We start from the raw sequence: 19,337 nt of genomic DNA, 5'->3' as shown, positions 1-19,337 counted from the left end.
GCAACTACGAATTTGGAAGTTGGTGTGTTTGGTCAACTCCTCTGTAAGAAATGTAGCAACCAACTCTCTCCAAGTCTGAAGTCTACCGAGATGTACGTTATAGTTACTACAGCAATCTGGGTACGTTGTCGTTGAAATAAGAACCATGAAACCAGTTGCACTCTCGAATTGGTTTACCCCTTGCATGTGAACAATAGGAAAAGAACTGAGCTAGAAACGCAAATAAACATGAAATAAAAGAGAAATTAGAAAGCAAAAGAAGTAGACTCAATGGTTTTGTGCATTTAAGATGTAAAGCTCAGTTCATAGGACCAAAGGAAGGAAGGGGATGCCTTTCTTTTGTGAAAAAAAAAATATTATTGTTATCTTTCTAAAGTCCGTAGATTGTGTCCCACTAAGCAATTGAGTTATTGTGCATTAAATCCGACAGATACACAAACACAAACACAATTTCTTTTTCTCTTTTGTCTTTATTTGCTTCTTTTTCTAGACTTGTTTCTTATTGTTCAGACTCTTGACAGTTACACCAAGTTCGTTTCACAATAGATGACAAAACTCAGGAGAACAAATCAGAAGCCAAATACAGGAATCAATTTTTATTCTTCACATGCTGTCCTTATTTTATTGTAAAGCTAGACTTTTTTCTTTTCTTTTTTTTTTTTTTTTTTTTGCTATTGACTTCACTAACACCTATTATCCTTTCGAACAAGATATTGATTCATGTGAATTGTGGGCTGTGCCGCAACTACCCGCAATGGTTATGAGTTGGTTTAGCCTTTTAGTAATTTTTTAATGCTTGGAAAAGGATCTCAAGTGCCAAGGGGGTGGTTCAATGGCTCTCAACCATGAAAACGAAATCTCAAAACCCTACCCTTTTTATTTGCGAAAGATAGTAACGACCATGACAATACATAATAAGCCGCTTACAATAGAGAGATTCTGTTCACATGAAGCTGAAGCAAATTGACATGTGACGCTTATATTACTTTGCACTAGATGTCAAACTAAATGTGCATAAAAGGTTGGCCACTGCTTACATGCACACTCCCCTTCCGAGATGTTCTAGATAGAACAAAATCACAGCTTAAATTTGACGAGAAGGAAATTGTTGCCGAATTGACAACAAATTTTATTTTTTGTTTTAATATGTATCTTGCTTTTTACTTTTCTTGCATTAAATCCTTAAGGCCACAACCGTTGTTACATTTGCGACTTGATTTGGAATAGGAAAAAGAAAAAAAAAAAAATAAAAAACAAAAGGAGAAGATGATAAAGTGATAATAACGAGAAAAAAAAAAAATAGAAATAGAATAGAACAAGAGATGAATAAAATAATGTGCTTGTTAATTCCGATAACACAAAAGTAAATGAGCTTAGCGCCTAATTTTGCATACTATTTTAAGAGATCATAGGTTAGTTAATACCGCTGGCACATGACAATTTAACGTCAAATACCAGTTCATTTGAGAAGAGCAATCGATTGAAAGGTGTTCGTGCTACAGTTGGAACATAAAGAATAGAATGGTGAACAATCTCTAATTGTAAAATAATTTCTCGAAGAATTGAAGTGAGTGGGCGGCAGAATCAGCACAGCAGAGACATATGGGCAAACCTTTTTCGATTAGCTAGTGACCATTTTCATATGTCAGCTCTGTCGAGCTATGGGAGAAACAACCTACAGGCGTCTGTCTGAATCATGACTTTCTGTAGCACCGTAAAAATCTTGCCCTTGACCCAGTGTATTCTGATGTTGATCCTCTGCTCTTGGTTCTCGGGGCTGTGGAGGTTCTTGACTAGACGAAGCTTGCATGGAAGGTTGCAATTGCCCTAAATACGAAGACTGGTGTAGTAGTGGCGGGGGTGGTAGTGGTTGCAGGTACCCCATAGGATGTTGTTGTTGTGTGTTTGGCTGAAACAGTTGTGAAGATACATATTGTTGCATATAAGGTCCTGCTTGATGAGCCGGGTATAGTAACTGCACGCTTGAAAGATTGTGATTGTTATGGCTACCGTATTGTGGATAGGGTGTGTAATACTGATTTGCATATGGTTGGGAATGCACAGGGTGTGTAGTATAGCTGTTGTATGATGGTTCCTCATTGCTATTACCCTGCCCTGTCTTCTCCCTTTGGCCATATTGTCTCTTCTTTTCTCTACACTCAGCACAGAGCTTATATTCTCCATATTCATGCGGATCCAATGTCTTGGCACAACGATTGCAAACTCCCATCTGTTCCAATTTGTATCGTCTATGCTTATCCTTTCCCCTGCAATGCAGACACACCCGATGGGTCGGCTTGGATGAGGAGGGTCTAGGGTCTTTAATATCCTTTGGAAACAGTCCATCAGGAGTATTGCTCTCACTGTCCATCAGACTAGAACAATTAATGCATCTACCTTGTAAAGATCGGTCGGATTTCCGTGTTCGTAGATTCAGTCTGCAATTAGCACAAAGGACAAAGTTTTGGTCCTTTACTGGAATTTCAGTGCCACATCTTCGGCAAAACCCTTTTCTATCCTTTGTTTTCATTTGCCATCTTCTAGACCTTTGGCGTTGAAGTTCACGACAATGGGCACACATTTTGAACAACTTTGTTTGGCCACCACCGGCAGCTTTACCATTCATATCATTGCCACCTTCAGTTGGAATGTTGACTATTTGAACAAAGTCCTTCTTGCATCTAGTGCATTGAGATACAACAGATTTCTGATTTGCATTGAGAATTCCAGAGTCAAATGGAGTTAAGAATGAGGAGGTTGAGCCTCTACTGGAAATTGCGAATGGGTGAATTGCATTATGAGTATAAGCTCCAGTGGTATTAGAGCCACCTGTAGTCAAGGATGAGTTTTCAGTCCCTAAGTTGTGCTCTCCTTGCTCATAAGAAACAATGCCCGGGTGTTGATGCGTCGTGCTCAATGAAGTTGTTGAGGATGATGGCCCCCTCTCATGATTGTAACTTAAAGGTGTGCCGGTACTGCCTTGACTGTCACCAAGCTTAGAATCCAAGGAGTGACGACTTCTCGGTTGAGGCAACCCGTGGGTTGTGAACAGACCAAAGTGTGGTGGTTGAGCGATGGAGGCATATGGACTCTGTATATGGAATGGTTGGTAAGAATTGGGTACATAATTTGGTGTTTGCAATGGTGCCAAATGAGGTTGTGGTTGAGGAATAGGAATTGAAAACAGTACAGATTGTGAAACCGGTGGTTGACGTGGTTTTAAATCGTGTTGTGAGGCGGAGTAAGTTTGCAGCTGTTGTTGCGGTTGCAAAAATTGTTGTTGTGGGAGTACCAGATTCAACGATAAATGTGGTTGGAATTTACCATAGTCAGCGTATTGGTTTTGTGGCTGTTGTGGCTGTTGTTGAGGTAGTAGCAGCTGCTGTTGTTGCTGGTGTTGTGATTCTTGAATATTGGCAAATGGTGGTATTCTATCACTTTGGCGGTTTTGTGTCTTTTGAAGGTGTGGAACGTTTTGATTGGAATTGATGGATTCAGAAGTTTCTGGATGTGTATCTTCTGTGTCTCTATTTTCACCCAGTTGAGAGTTGGAATCCATATAAGGTTGGTCCATAGCAAAAGGTCTCAATTGCAGAACAATATTTTGAGCTGTGGTCGTCAACGTGATTGTGAATGTTTGAGAAAGCCAATGGGGGAAAAAATGTAATTGAAATGACAAACAGTGTAGAATGTGGTTAGATATGCTTGTTGTTCTAGATGATTAGCACTGTTTCAACTTTACTAGACCTGGATGAATTAGTTTTCAACTTTAAACTAAAATTGGTATTATTTTTTGTTGACTAGGTGGATTTTTTGAGTTCTGCGAAGTTGTTTGATCCGTTGGCAATGAAACGGAAGATTGCTCTATTTGATATTGAGGAAAAAGCTGTTGAACTTGAGTTAGCTGCAATGTACTTTTCTACATTTTGAACAGTGAGTGGGTATATCCTAGGTATTTTATATAAAACTCCTATGCTAAGTAGATTTAAATGTAGAGTGAAAAATAAAAAAAAAAAAATAGAAATCTCACATTAAATGTTTTGGTTTTGTACACATATATGCAACACCGCTTATTGTCTTAACAACAAAATAAATATTTTTTAACTTTTTATTAATTTGCTTTTTTTTTTTTTTTTTTTTTTTTTTTTTTTTTTTTTTTTTTTTTTTTTTTTTTTGGTTTTAATTTTTTTCTTAATCTTTCGTTATATTGTGTGTTTATTGATTTTTCTGATTTCTCTGTATGAGAATTCACACATTTCAGAAACACATACTATTGTTATCGTTTCTATTGTATTTTACTTAGTCAACAATTGGGTTTTGTTCCCACACTCTCATCCTCGATTCCACTTCAGTCATTACAAATCTTAGTAATGAGAATAGTCATACATTGCTCGCTTTGTTTCTCCATTTTCAGCGGAGGGGAACGGCTTTAAATTTCAAAAATTTCAAAAATATCAAGAAAATGTAGCGAAAGCTCCTATCTACCACCTACTCTACTACAGAGTCTAACAAGGAGACACTAGCATAAGCAGGCACACCGGAATACGATTTATGTCAGATACAATGTAACCCAGCCCACTGCAAACCAAGAAGAATTTCTTGCTCATGGTTCCTTCGGGCGGTTATAACAACAAAAGGCGGTTATAACAACAATTTTATTAAATAAGTAGTCCTTAACGCATAGTCTTAAATCTCTTACTACCATCGATATAACCTAAACTACTAGTAACCACAACCACGCAGAAGTTAGTAAAAAAATAAAAACACGCACACACACACACACACACACACACACACACACACACACACACACACACACACACATTAGTTGATACATTTTAGAATATTCTATTACACGAGCTTCGTACCTTTTCTGGACTTTGTAATCATGCTTCTCATACGTTATGCTTGAACGTTGAGAATTCGGTTGCTTCTCATAGAAGTGAAATCTTCATTTAGTTTGTTCTTTTGTGATGGAAAGTATATGTCAAAGTATGGATGGGGTTCGCCTAATCGAACGAATGGGCTGACGCATGCATCACTCAAAGTAAACGAGACAAAAAATAAAAAAAAATGTGCAGGTAGTGCATAGTTGTCCAATTCAAGCAAAACTTGAATCTTCGTAAACTCAATTTTAACTTTTTTTTTTTTTTTATTTTATCTTCTTTTTGTGCTTGTAATCTAAATTGCTATTTTACATAAGTTTTGTTCACACTATGAAACACTTAAAGCATGTCTTCTGAATAAGTTATTGCTCAAATGTAAATAAATTAGAATACAAAACCATCACATATTCTCTACTATATCCCGAGAACGCTGCTATTTCTCCCATCAAGAAATTAAAAAAAAAAAAGGCTTGAAAACCAGAACATAGCTAGAGCTCTAATTGCAGTTTTGTGCTCTTTTTTTACGTGCAAATCCTAAAGTAACTTTGTAACCGAAGAAAGAAATTATTTTTTTTTTAAAAAAAAAAAGAACAACAAAAAACACTTGTGAACGCTTCGGTATTAAAAATGGACTAAGTATTGTGTTTAGGCGTTTAGAAAAATTTTGCGGCTATTGTCCTAATCACCGATCACCTGTTTTATTGAGGTTGGTACACAAATGGTTTGACGATAATCGGTTTTAATTTTGTAATTGACTAAACACATAAAGCGTGCTTGTAGAGACAGAACCCCCTCGTCTGTGTATCTGATTGCCCAGATCACGAATGCAGCTTGAATACCCTGAACCCCGCAACAAGGGCAAGGGGAAAACCTGTCTGTTCGTTTTCAATATTTTTGCCTTCACAGGCACTTAGTAACCAATACTTATTTCTCTCCCAGAGTCAAACTTTATAATTTTGTTCCCGTTACCATTGAGCCAGCAGAGTCACATATCTTCATGCGAGAGGCATGGGTTTCGATACAACAATAGCAATAGGGGCGGAAAAACTGGGAACAATAGGAGGAGGCCGATTGTGATGGTCAAGATAAACAGATTGCGGAAAAGAAAAAATTAGAAAAAAAAAAATTGCAAAATGACTTTGGTTATGAGAGATAACTCAAAACCTTACACAACTGAGAGATCAAATGCATCAACTGTATGTATACCGGGCCAAGGTTATTAGTAATTTTGATTACTAAATTTTTGGTAATCTGTGGAGCTGCATGATGAAAATGAGCACGAAGGAGCCATTTTAGTCTTTGCAGGTTGCGTGTCGTAACCAAATTTAGATGACAAGTAGATGGTGGTGCGTACAGTTCTGCTGTTTGCATGGTCACAGGCACAAACACGCTTCTCGCCCCTCATCTCACTACATCACAAAGTGGCTTATAGATGCCATTTCATTTCATGTAACACACGGAACAACGTCTTTTAGCAAACGGATAAATTCACAACAGAGTTCCAAAATATTTGATTCTAAAAATAAATCACACTGTTTTAGTTTTGTGCTTGAAACCTAATCCCGATTACGCTCCGAAAGTTCGTTATTGTCTTTTTTTTCTTTTTTTTTTTTTTTTTTCTGCGGTTTTTTTTTCTTCACTTTCAACTATTGTATATTATGAATAAACTCTTTTGGTCCTCCAAGTTCTCCGAAACTAGTCACCATCCTACCCAACATAGCATCCGGAACACAATGCGGCAATAGACTGATGGAAATGGAAATGAAAATTAAGCTTAAATTTTTTTGCACGACTTCTGTCACCGGCAAAAAGATAATCCGCTATAGTCGCATTGAGAGAGAGAGAGAAAAGATGTCACTTTCAATCCAGAGTGTATAGAAGACAAGCCAAATTGGTATCCCCTACTCCAATTCTTGGTCGTTAAATTTGTGATACGGTTCATTAACACACTTTTTAAACGAAGGATATCTTCTGTGAGTGGCAAATTTGTTGTCTTACGGTACAGCAACTTGCATTGCACAAACAGCTGTGGCTATTCCATCGCCACCGCCCCCTTTTTTTTCGAGTACCCGGTGAACATTGTGCTCAGGTAATATATCGATTGTTGCTGGTTTTTTATTGTGTGTGTGTGCGTGTGCATAGATACTGGAATACTTTTGTATCCGATATTGTGCAACAGAATTGTTAGTGTATTATTTTATTCTATTTTATTTTGTTTTATTTTTTCATCGATTTCTTTGCAGTTTAAAGGGATTGGTAAGTGGGGAACGAACAAAGTACTAAAAAAGGCAAAATTCATAACGATGAGACGTTGAGTACACAAATTTTAGCAGAATAGTAAATTTTCCAATGCATACTAAACTTAATTGTTCTTTTGTTCATAGGTAGTTAGTTTGTCTTTTCCTTTCTACTATTGTTGAATTTCTTAGTGGCGTGATGTTTTTTTTTTTATCTTCTTTAGTTGTTGTAACACAACAACTCAGTACCAATAAAGTTCATAACCATACGGTACATAACCCACCCTTGAATTGTTTTTCCACTACTTTTGTTGCTAAGTTTACTTAACTAGTTTCATAACCAGCAACGCCCCCTCTCCTCCTCCTTTAACTGAACTCCCCGTAAATGACACAAAAGTATCGGCAAAGGTCCACCGTGAGGCGTTATATTGCACCGGCGCAATTCGAAAGCCTCTTCGTTAATTATCGTCGTCAATGTGCCGCATTCACGTCAACACTCACTGCCGCATATGCCACCAAATATCTAAGCCTCTAATTTGAAGCTTAGTGAGGATTTGCACAAATATTTTCAAAACTTAGCTCTTGTATTGAAGGATTAGTTGGTTGCTGCGTGCACTTTCAACCCTCCCCTCACTGGACAAGCAAAGCATGACAAAGTTTAAACCTTCGTTCGAATTACACAATCATTGAGAGGAAGGTTTGTTTTAGTTTTAATGTTGTTTATCCGGAAGTTTTTTTCTGTTCCGGAACTACAGAAATAATTTCGTAACATGTGGTGCTCTTTTGTGCACAGAAACAATGATATGGATTTTCCATTTCAGGAAATGCTTGTAATACCCAGGTCAACTCAAGTGGGGAATAAGACCAAAGGAAAACAACTTGCTAAGACCTTGAAAGATGAAGCGTCTTCTTTTATTTGGTACTTTGTACAATCTGAGTCGATTGTCAAAAGACTTGTAACTGTCTCGGACTAGTCCCTTATCAATGTACAATAACATACGTTGATTCAGCCGTTTACGATCTATACGACTAATTGTGTTCCACAGAGTCTGAATTTCTGTGTTGGTTTGCAATGAGGCAAAAGTACATTACACTTGCTTGGGACTGTATAAGACTCAAAACACAACAAAAAGCATGCACAATATTGAATGCATTGGGATCGACGCCGACTAAGAGAACTTTCTTGGCAAAGAAACAAAAGTGGCACCTTTTGTAGATTCGTTAGTTACGCAAAATAGAGACTAGCTTTCAGCGTACAGAGTATGCCGCCCTTAACCTTAAAGCTATTGGATCAGCATTTAGGGCCCACTTTCGCCATTAGGGTTTCTTCTCTTTGTCATGAGAGAAGAAAAGTTTGTCTAATATTCCCCAGTTATTTTAGTGCTCTCCACAAAGTCTATTGAATTTGTGTAGCATCAGTTTTTAAATTTTCTGAGCTTTCGACCCATTACGTAAAAATAGTAATGGAATTATTAAGCAAAATCAATCAACAGGATTTCCTATTGCAAAATGTGCATCATTTCAAATACTTCCTCTTTATCCAACAAATTCTTGAGGAATCACCTCCCTAGTAATTTCCCAGTGTGGCACTTTGTAACCACTCTGCAACAAAAGAATGAATATCACGTTTTGGTTTTTGAGCAATTTGGTTACATTTCCATATTACGTAACCGTAACAACGCCTCATTTCCCACCACCCTGTAGCAAATTTGTGGCACATGATGGTCAGATCCTTCAACTGTGAGTTGTTCAACATCACTAAAAACGCAATAGTCAAAGCGAGGATCTCTCTGGATTATTGTTGGGCAAGGGCTCAATGTGGCACTAAAGATGCAATGCCCCTTGCATTCCATACGACAGGTGACCGTTTGATTGCACATAGCCACTTCTAACAAAGACACATTGTTCAAGATTATGCGTGTGACCTGATTAAGCATGGAGTCAAAAATTAACGTATTGGGAAAAACTTAGCGATGTGAAATTCAAGGGTTGGCAGAGTCAAATACTCCGGAATTATTCCAAACAGTTTGTGTGCACAAAATCGGAGAAACTATTGACAGAGTACCAACCACCATAAAATAAAAGAAGATACCTTTGGGAAAGCAAACGTGCTCCTCAACGCAAAGTAAGTGTTACTAAATATAGAATGTTGGGAAATAAAGCGAGCCGTAGTGGCAAACAAGGCATCAGCGTAAAAACGCACACACATGCACGTTTTTCTTTCTCCAAGCTCTGTATAATCGTACGAACTACAAACGTGTTCATAACCTACAGATTGTAGATCAATCTTGCTTGGATAACCCCACGAAATGCATTTTTTTTTAAAAAAAAGGCGTACGTAATCTAGTGGCTCACCAAATTCAAAATAGTAGCCATTTGTCAACTATGGTCTATATACAATACCAATGATAGAGTAACTAAAACACCAGCTCTCTCCTGAAGGTATAATTTTTCTTATTTAGAACAGTCTCCACTCAAGTGGCAGCTCGTGACAGGGTACAAGCTCCTTCGACACAAGATGAAGCTCGCTGTGGGGACCATTTCAAATACCGATTCGGCCCACCTCTAGCATATACACCCCGCCACCTTCAATGTTAGCCCAGGTTAAACAACGTGTTCCAATGCCAACTCAAAAAGTTATACAAAATGTCAACAACTCCTTCCACTACCCATTCATCCTTACTTCATTGCGGCTCAAAACTTCTTTTGATAAACAGCTTGTACAACCTCACCAGCACGATAAGCACCCAACGCCAATAGAATAACCCCAGCACTTCGCACAGACCGCTGCCACCAAAGCGGATTCTTGACAAGATCGATTTTGCCAGTGGTGGAATCCTTGAATTGATTGGGGGAACTAAGCACAGATCCAAGACCTATCCCCACTGCCGACTGAATTGCAGTGCATGGTAGGCAATACTTGTACTCTTTCTCCGGTATGTCTCTTGGTGGAGGAGGGTTGAAAACTGATAGGATGTTTGACATATTGAAGATGGCGGAAGTGTTGCGTTGCAAACGATTGCTTCCTTTGGTGAAAAATTGTCAGTCTCAAATCTTCGCACTCACGACTCTTTGGAAAAAAAGTGACCATACATGGGGCATTGTCACCAATACACTGTCCACTATAGAATATATACATTACTCATGATTCGTCGAATAAACATACCACAGCGTGCCAACAGGTTAAAGCACACCGCTACTCACCGTACAACTTCAACCCCCATACTACCATTCCGCGCCTATTCTCAATACAATTACAACCAAACTTATGCAAACTACAATCCCCCGTCGTCCCCGAAATCATCATGGTTTAGAAAATTCCTTTATGCAACACTCGGAATCTCCGTGATTTCAGGCTATGCGTACTACATGTGGTGGCCAAAACATACGTTTCCCAGCTCAGTGGCGAAAATATTGCGAAAAGGATTATGGGCCGAAAGTGACCGTGGCGAGCATGATTATCAATTGGCATTGAAGTACTATCTTGAAGCGTTGGAGCATTGTAAAGAGATTGGAATGGATCCGTTGAGTGACGAGTATACTGGTGTGCAATTAAAGATTGGCGAAATGTTTGAACGGTTGGGCATGATGAGCGATGCGGCATTTGTGTATAATGAAATTGCCACTTTGTACTTGAGTGTGTTGACAGCAAAACCAGCGGGTGCCAACACTTCGGCAAGGCTTATAGGTAGGGATTTGAGACGGCATTTGATTCAAAAGGATTTGAGAATTGCTATAAAGTTGGTTGAGTTGAATAAGAACAATCCTGCATTGTGTAAAGCCATCTTGGTTACTCATTTGATAATTGCTCAGGATGAAGTCAACAAGTTGGGCGGGTCAGTGGGGAAGTTGAACTTGGTTACGAAAGTCGGTTCTAATGATGTTGATAACAAGGGTCCGCAACAGCAGCTGCAGCACCAAGAACCGAATAAGTTTACGGCCACTTTAGATAAGGATACCATCTTTATCAATGATGAGTCAGGGACAGAGGTCGCCGCTATTAGAAAGACTCCCGAGGTGTGGGAGCCATTCACTGATGAGTTCTTCAATGCAATGGATCTTCTAAGTGCAATTTGCATCTCAACTGGAGATTTAGCCATGGCTTCAAAAGTCAAGATCGCCATGACTGAATCGATGCTTTTAGCCGATGTCGAACCGGGCAAATTGCTCCTCTCCCAATGCAACTTGGGCTCGTTGTTGTACATGCAAGCAGAGGAATTAGAAGCACAAGAAATTGCAATGAAGAAGAAGTTTGCCGAAATTGCCAATATTGATTATACCAGATTGGCCAACGACGCCAAGTTGAGCCAAGATCAAGCAACACAATCGCTTTTGAAGGAGAAGATACCATCCAATGATCAAGCTACATTCACCAAGTTGTTGCAATCACGTAAAATCTGCATTCAATTAGCCATCAAATCATACGAGTCCGTGTTGCAATTTGCAAAATCGATCCCCCCAGAAATCACAAAACAACACAACGAAATCAATGAAACTGTAGCGTTGGCCACTTATGGGTTAGGAGTGGTGAATCTCCACTTGTCAAATTACGATAAAGCTGAACGGTTGTTGCGTGAGTCGCGGGTGCGATCGAGATCGTGTGATTACGAGTTTCTCTTACCGGAAATTGAACGTGAGTTGAAAAAGTTGTTTGAGGAGCGGAAATTGATTCAGCTGGGGAAACCAGTAGAGAAGGATCTGCAGAAAAGTATTGAAATGGATATTCGGATGCAATAGACTGCTACAAGTGATTTACACGATTCATTTGAGTAGCCCCTTCTAAAATAGCTCTTTTTGTTTAGGTCTTATTTATACAACTAATCTATACTGTATGTATGTATATATATATATATATATATACGATCTCTTCTATTGCAATAGTCTACTTTCTTCATCATTGGCACCCTTTTGTTTCTTCTTTTGCAAACCGGTAAACCACTCAATGAAAAAAAATGGTCGACTTTGTTCTTGAACTTTAAACATCAAGATATCTTCAAATGCAGGAGGTTCAATTTCTTGAATCACAGTGTCGGGCACACCGCCGTTGGCTGACCCGTCGATTGACGCAGTCGATGCATTATCCGATTTGACTGGCTTTATTGACGACGACGACGAAGGTCCAGCTACTGTGGACAAGTGGGCTGCACTACTAGCGCCAGCAATTATATTATCATCCAATTCAGGACGCATGGTAGCTGGGTTTCTCGCCATTGAAGCTGCCGTTTGCACTGAATCAGACACGAATTCAGCATTGGATAATCTTCGTTCTTGGGTTGAGCCATAGTTGGAGTTGGAATGGATGCTAGTGCTGCTGCTGCTGTTGATGGAACCATTGCCATTGGAACCTGCTCCGTGATAGGAAAAGATGGACGACTTGTCATCAAATACTGATCCCATTTCCTCTAAAGACAATCCTTTAGTTTCGGGGAACAAGTACCATACGGCAAAAAAGGACAAGATACAAAACGATGCTGGAATCAAGTAGGTTTTCCATTTAATCTGATCCAACAAGATTGGAGAAGCCAATCCAACGATAAAGTTGGAAAGCCAGTTTGTAGCCGTTGCAATAGCAGCCCCCTTTGATCTGACTGGCAAAGGCAAGATTTCCGAAGGCAAGAGCCATCCAATACCTCCCCATGAGTATCCAAAAGCTGCATTTGCAATGATGATGCATGTAACCACCACTGCTGCAGTATAATCGTTGTTCAAGTACAATGAATAACCCGCCAAGTATAAGGGAATACCCATCAAGAGTGCACCCAGCATCAACAATGGCTTTCTACCCCATGAATCAACTAAATACCAAGGTGGAATTGTACTCAAGATGTAAATGATGGCATTGATACCAGTCATGAATATGGCTTTTCTACCTACCCAACCAGCACTTTCAAAAATCATTGGCGCATAATAGGAAATCAAGTTGATACCGTTTAATTGACTGAAAAGTAACCCAAAGCACGCAACCGACAATCTCTTGGCGTACCTCTTGAACAAGTATTGATATGATCTTTCTCCACCTTCAATACGATCAATCAATACACTTTCCTTGATGTTTCTATACTCATTTCTTGCATGTTCATCTTCAACATCGCCATCGGCATACATATCGGCAATAACAATCATACCTTCCAAATCATGGTCGTGATTCAACAACCAACGTGGAGTTTCAACAATAACAAACGTTCCCAACCAAAGCAACACACCCATGCCAAATTGGACGAAAAGTGGACTTCTCCAACTAGCGTCACTTTCCAAAAATGAAAAACCGTAATCCACCCAGATACTAGCACCGTATCCGATAATGTTTCCCGTGAATTCAGCGCATGCATAAAACCCCCTATCGGTAGGTGGACTAATCTCGGATTGGTAACAAGGGACAATTGTCGTTAGGAACCCGATAGCTACACCTCCAATTAATCTTCCACCACTTAAAATAAGGATATTTGGAGACAAGAATTGAATCAATGCTCCAACAACAAAGATGAAAGATCCATACCGGATGGTTTTCTTTCTACCTACTAAATCACCCACTCTTCCTGCAACGAATGATGAGAATAGAGCACCGATTTCAAGGATGGCGATCATGATACCAATTTCTGCTGGCGATGGATCATGGTAGTATAATTTAAAGTAGTTGTTTGTAATCAATGATGACATTAACCCTTGCTCAAACCCAAACAAAAACACTCCGAGAGAAACAAACACGGATGTAAAGTTCAAAAGGGCTTTCCCAACAAGAAAGGACTCTTTGATTTGTATGTGTTCGTGAGGTTGCATAGTTTATTGATCTTAGTAGCTATATTTTGTATGACCTGATAAGATAATCAACGTGCCCTTGTTGATAATAAAGTGTAATATACGCAAGTGTGAGATCTGTCTATATTATGCTCATTAACCAACGATATGCTATCTGGTTGTGTTTGAAGAATCAACCGTGATAAATGTAGTCGAGTTCGAAGGTCTATACTTTAAATCTTTGGGTTTGTCTATGACGTCTAGAGAATTGGTGAAAAAAAAAAAAAATAAAAATACAATTGTTTTATAATATGGAGATTTGGATTGGTAAAGAAAAAGATCTAGAAAAATTCCTGGCATACATTTCTTACATTCTTGGGCAAATTAACACGACTGGGTTTATAACAAACATTTTATGCGAGGCTGTATACAACACCAAGATGATGACAAACTTTTATGAGGGGAACAGGAATTCCACCAAGTTTGACAACCACCTTCTGGATTTGGATTTTTTTGTAAAAAAAAGCAAAATGACTAAGTTTGGAATCGAATGACGCGTGCCCAAGTTCCTCTCGGTTTGTTGTCGTGAAGGAGCTACATCAACTTGCTTTGCGCTGCTGCTAAGATAAGAAGAAGGAGAAAAAAATGGATGTGTAATGGTTACGCTAGATCTGTAGAGTACACCTTCCATTACGGCAGGAGACTGTGTGATCCTCGAAGGAACCGCCACGAATACTGTTATTTTTATATCATGCGGCTCATTTGCGACAAGTTTGATTATTTCCTCTTTAGACACAAAGAGAAGAAGAAAAGAGAGCAGCACGTGCTGAGGGGAGAAGATCTAACAAAGTAATTAAATTAGAATTTAGTCGTTAACTGTGCCCAGTCACAGAAAACGAGTGGGTTCTTAAGGGAAGTCTCTTTCTATTCTCAAAGTCTAATGCTTGAGGGAAGGAGAGAACAACATCTTAGGTGGAGATTTGGAGGCAGAAACATTGAGTGAAAGAGAGGTGATGGCGAATAACTGACTTGATTGTATTAACTGGTTCAAATCTGGGATCCAAGGAAAAAGAAGAGAGATACAGATGTGTTTATTACAGTGGATGTAAACAAGCCAAAGTGGAAAGGAGAAGGTGGGGGATAGAAGTTTAAACAGTTGAGCCACCCACGTTGTGTTTTTCCAATTTTGTTACTTCTCTCCCTCTCTCCCTCAACAAAAGTAAACAAAAAAAAAACAAAAAAAAAAAAAACTCCGAGAGAACAGAACAAATTACCAAAAAAAAAATAAAAAATTTTTTTTATCCCCCAAATTCAAACACATCTTTTATCACAAATTTACATTTAATACGGAACGTATAATCCCATATGTATAAGTACCACTCAAATTCATCCTCCTTTGCTGTTGTTACATCACAGAAACCAGACTTTTTTTCTAAGAACACACATAAACTAGAGGATTCTTCTTCTGTATTTGAATCAGAACAAAAGAGACCAAAGTTACTGCAAACACAATCACCACTCGTCACAATGTCATCTCAACAACAACGAAGCTCTGCCATCACTACTAATGCTTCAGGCGCAACATCTAATACAATGTACCACGACTCAAAAAGGGGTACTTTTACTCCCTTGACCACAACCAACTCATACGATGGGTTGAATCATAAAATGACTGCAGTTTCAATGATTAGTGAACAGCATTTTGCAAATGCAGTCAATGAACAAGACCGGCCACAGTTGAGTCATACCGAATCGAAACAACAACAAATCACCATCACCAGCAGTTTCGATTGTCCTTGTGGACACTTGCATGGCCCAGGACAAGGACATCACGAAGACATTGGTGCTATTGGCTTTGCTGATTTCCCTTTGCTCAGAGGACCAGATTAGAGGGTCTACTGTCTTGGATGACAAGAGACAGATTGCGCTTTTGGTGGATGTTTTAAGAATTTTTGCTTTCTACTTTGGGATGTGAGAGATGTTTTTAGTTTATACTTTTTTAATTTTTTGGGATAGATGGGGTTTATATATAGTGTATTTGATTGTAATTTTATAGAAAGGGGTATCAAAATATATATATACGATTTGTATTGGTTTTCTTTACATTCACAACAAGGAGAACAACCACCCACACATTCTCTATCACCAAAATGAAGCTCGCTTCGGTTCGGCTGTCCACTTAATTTGAGAGTCGGAAACTCGGCCACCTTGCCAGCAAACCTCTCTTCAAAACCGAAAAAGAGCAACTGTGAATGCTTAACGAAAGACGGTTTCAATCTTGATGGATGACTATGTTTGCAATTTGATGCGGTCAAGTGCTACTCACATGATTGTACACGCATTTTTTTTTTTTCTTCAATTAATTCCCAATTGGGAAATGCAATTGATATATATATATATATATCTATATCATACATATATTTGTATACGCGTCTGTGTCTCCTGTCTCATAAAAATTTTAATTCGTTTGAAATAGAAAAAAAAAAAATAAAAAAAAGACAACCACCACCACCACCACCTATATTTCTTTCCTTTCTATCGCAAATTGCTTATTCCTTTGCTTGCTAATAACATTGTACACTAGTCAACATGTCTAGTCCACCATACAATAGCAAAAGTTCACGTAACTCAAGAAAGAGACAGAATGACGATGGTGATGCAAATATAGAGGACCACCACCGGTCATCCCCAGTACACCAACCATCTTCACCTCCTGTCGCGTCTTCACCAGAGCACCATCAAGAACAGCACTTGCCCTCATCCCCAGCTATCCCATTTGATGCTGGTTTAGATGACGATGAAGATGAGGAAATTCAAAATGATATTGCTGATTTGAATCCATCAGACGAGGAGGATGGTGACGATTTAATGGAAAATTTAGAAAATGATTATCGTGCTAATCCAGAACAAGATCAATATGACTTGGGAGATGGTAATATTGATGATACTCAAGAATACGATGAAATGGATGCTGCAACAAGAAGAAGAATTGATGAACAGTTGAACAGACGTGATGCTATTTTGAACAATGCGAATAGATCGAGAAGTGGTGCGTTTTTGGATGATGAAGATGAGGATGGAGAAGGAGTGGACGGATTGGAGGGAATTGATCAATATGGATTGCCCATTCAAAGGAGAAGGAGAAGACAACAACAACAGCACGATGAAGAGCATGATGATATGATGGATGATATTGAAATTGACCCTTTTAGTGAAGAATTGTCGTTGGAGAGTTTGACCGATGTTAAAGCACCAAGTATTACCGAGTGGATCTTGCAACCAGCAGTGAGCAGATCTATTGCTCGTGAGTTGAAATCTTTCTTTTTGGAATATACTGATGTCAATGGTGAATCGGTATATGGTAATAAAATGAGAACGTTGGGTGAAGTCAATGCTGAATCTTTGGAGGTTAGCTATAAAGATTTGGCTGATTCGAAAGCTATATTGGCCATTTTCTTGGCCACGAGTCCCGAGGAAATGTTGAAAATATTTGACATTGTTGCCATGGAAGCGGTTGAGTTGCACTACCCAAACTATTCCCAGATTCATCAAGAAGTTCATGTTAGAATTATTGAGTATCCTACCTTATTGAACTTGCGCGATTTAAGAGAAACCAATTTAAATCAATTGGTTAAAGTATCTGGCGTGGTTACTAGAAGAACTGGAGTTTTCCCTCAATTGAAATACGTCAAATTTGATTGTCTCAAATGTGGTGTTGTTTTGGGTCCGTTTATTCAAGATTCCAACAGTGAATTGAAAATTTCATTCTGCACCAATTGTCAAAGCAAAGGTCCATTCAAGATGAACTCGGAAAAGACATTGTATAGAAACTACCAACGTGTGACATTGCAAGAAGCTCCAGGTACCGTTCCAGCTGGTAGGTTGCCAAGACATAGAGAGGTGATTTTGTTGTCTGATTTGGTTGATGTTGCCAAACCAGGAGAGGAGATTGAAGTAACCGGTATTTACAAAAACAATTACGATGGTAATTTGAATGCCAAGAATGGGTTCCCGGTTTTTGCCACAATTATTGAGGCAAACTCAATCAGAAGAAAAGAAAGCAGTGCGTTCATGGGAGGGAACAACTTGGTCAACATTTGGACTGAAGAAGAAGAGCGTGAATTCCGCAAATTATCTCGTGAGCGTGGCTTAATTGATAAAATCATTTCATCGATGGCACCATCAATCTATGGTCACAAAGATATCAAGACTGCCATTGCGTGTTCATTGTTTGGTGGTGTTTCCAAAAATGTTAATGGAAAACTATCCATCAGAGGTGACATCAATGTTTTGTTACTAGGTGATCCAGGTACTGCCAAATCACAAATTTTGAAGTATGTTGAAAAAACTGCTAGTCGTGCCGTTTTCGCAACTGGACAAGGTGCTTCTGCGGTAGGGTTGACTGCGTCAGTTAGAAAAGACCCCATAACACGTGAATGGACATTGGAAGGGGGTGCTTTGGTGCTTGCTGATAAAGGAACATGTATGATTGATGAATTTGACAAGATGAATGATCAAGATCGTACTTCAATTCATGAAGCTATGGAACAGCAAAGTATTTCCGTCTCCAAGGCTGGTATTGTCACCACTTTACAGGCACGTTGTGCCATTATTGCTGCTGCTAACCCGAATGGAGGTAGGTACAATTCCACTTTGCCATTGTCGCAAAATGTCAATTTAACTGAACCCATCTTGTCTCGTTTTGACATCTTGTGTGTTGTTCGTGATTTAGTCAATCCTGAATCAGATGAAAGATTGGCCAGTTTTGTCATTGATTCACATATGAGGTCGCATCCTGCCCATGCCGATGGAGTTATTGATGAGAATGACGATGATGAAGTTGACCTAGATGGTGAGGGTGCTGCCGAACTGGGTGGCGGTGCCTCAGCCAAAACCAGAACTGAAAAATTGGCTGAATTGAAACAACGAAAAGAACAAGAGATCTCGCCCATCCCACAAGACTTGTTGATCAAGTACATCCAATACGCTCGTGTTAAAGTACAACCGAAATTGCATCAAATGGATATGGACAAAGTTGCTAAAGTATATGCTGATTTGAGAAAAGAGAGTATATCGACTGGATCTTTCCCCATTACTGTGCGTCATTTGGAGAGTATCTTGAGAATTGCTGAGTCGTTCGCCAAGATGAGATTGAGCGACTTTGTGAGTCAGAATGACTTGAATAGGGCAATCAAGGTGAGTATTGATAGTTTTGTTGGTGCTCAAAAGGTTACTGTGAAGAAGCAATTGCAGGCCAAGTTCCAAAAGTATACTTTGCCCACGAGGACCAGGTGAGAGTTGGAAGTGGGGACATTGTCAAGTTGTGGTGGCGTGTTCTTCAGGTACTTCTTTACTTTCTTGTTTTTTTTTTAAATTCAGTTCTATAGAATAGTGTGTGTTTTAATCTTTGAAAATTGTGTTTGTATCAAAACCGGAGTAGATGTTCCAAAGAAGGAAAAAAAAATAATCACGTCTCCCA

The 19,337-nt window shown here is 39.0% G+C and overlaps 6 protein-coding genes across 6 annotated transcripts; 3 read left to right on the top strand and 3 right to left on the bottom strand. All coding sequences in view use genetic code 12, as the record gives it.

Annotated features, from left to right (window-relative positions):
- Positions 1-1,675: 1,675 nt before the first annotated feature.
- Positions 1,676-3,559, bottom strand: WOR3 (Wor3p; the record flags this gene model as incomplete). Its single annotated transcript, XM_051754670.1, has 1 exon — positions 1,676-3,559. The coding sequence occupies one exon, from the start codon at positions 3,557-3,559 to the stop codon at positions 1,676-1,678; it is 1,884 nt and encodes a 627-aa protein (XP_051606408.1).
- A 6,258-nt stretch (positions 3,560-9,817) lies between these two features.
- On the bottom strand, positions 9,818-10,108 carry KGF57_005090 (uncharacterized protein; the record flags this gene model as incomplete). The annotated part of the gene is made up of 1 exon (XM_051754669.1): positions 9,818-10,108. One exon carries the CDS (start codon positions 10,106-10,108, stop codon positions 9,818-9,820), a length of 291 nt encoding a protein of 96 aa, XP_051606407.1.
- A 159-nt stretch (positions 10,109-10,267) lies between these two features.
- Positions 10,268-11,860, top strand: KGF57_005089 (uncharacterized protein; the record flags this gene model as incomplete). Its single annotated transcript, XM_051754668.1, has 1 exon — positions 10,268-11,860. The coding sequence occupies one exon, from the start codon at positions 10,268-10,270 to the stop codon at positions 11,858-11,860; it is 1,593 nt and encodes a 530-aa protein (XP_051606406.1).
- A 132-nt stretch (positions 11,861-11,992) lies between these two features.
- Positions 11,993-13,900, bottom strand: HGT3 (Hgt3p; the record flags this gene model as incomplete). The annotated part of the gene is made up of 1 exon (XM_051754667.1): positions 11,993-13,900. One exon carries the CDS (start codon positions 13,898-13,900, stop codon positions 11,993-11,995), a length of 1,908 nt encoding a protein of 635 aa, XP_051606405.1.
- Positions 13,901-15,385: 1,485 nt separating this feature from the next.
- Positions 15,386-15,748, top strand: KGF57_005087 (uncharacterized protein; the record flags this gene model as incomplete). The annotated part of the gene is made up of 1 exon (XM_051754665.1): positions 15,386-15,748. One exon carries the CDS (start codon positions 15,386-15,388, stop codon positions 15,746-15,748), a length of 363 nt encoding a protein of 120 aa, XP_051606404.1.
- Positions 15,749-16,447: 699 nt separating this feature from the next.
- On the top strand, positions 16,448-19,153 carry MCM2 (MCM DNA helicase complex subunit; the record flags this gene model as incomplete). The annotated part of the gene is made up of 1 exon (XM_051754664.1): positions 16,448-19,153. The coding sequence occupies one exon, from the start codon at positions 16,448-16,450 to the stop codon at positions 19,151-19,153; it is 2,706 nt and encodes a 901-aa protein (XP_051606403.1).
- Between the last annotated feature and the right edge of the window lie 184 nt (positions 19,154-19,337).

Source organism: Candida theae (genome assembly GCF_024610275.1).
Source record: "Candida theae strain CBS 12239 chromosome Unknown scaffold25, whole genome shotgun sequence".
NCBI lineage: Eukaryota > Fungi > Ascomycota > Pichiomycetes > Serinales > Debaryomycetaceae > Lodderomyces > Lodderomyces theae.
This window is presented reverse-complemented; position numbering and strand designations above follow the sequence as displayed.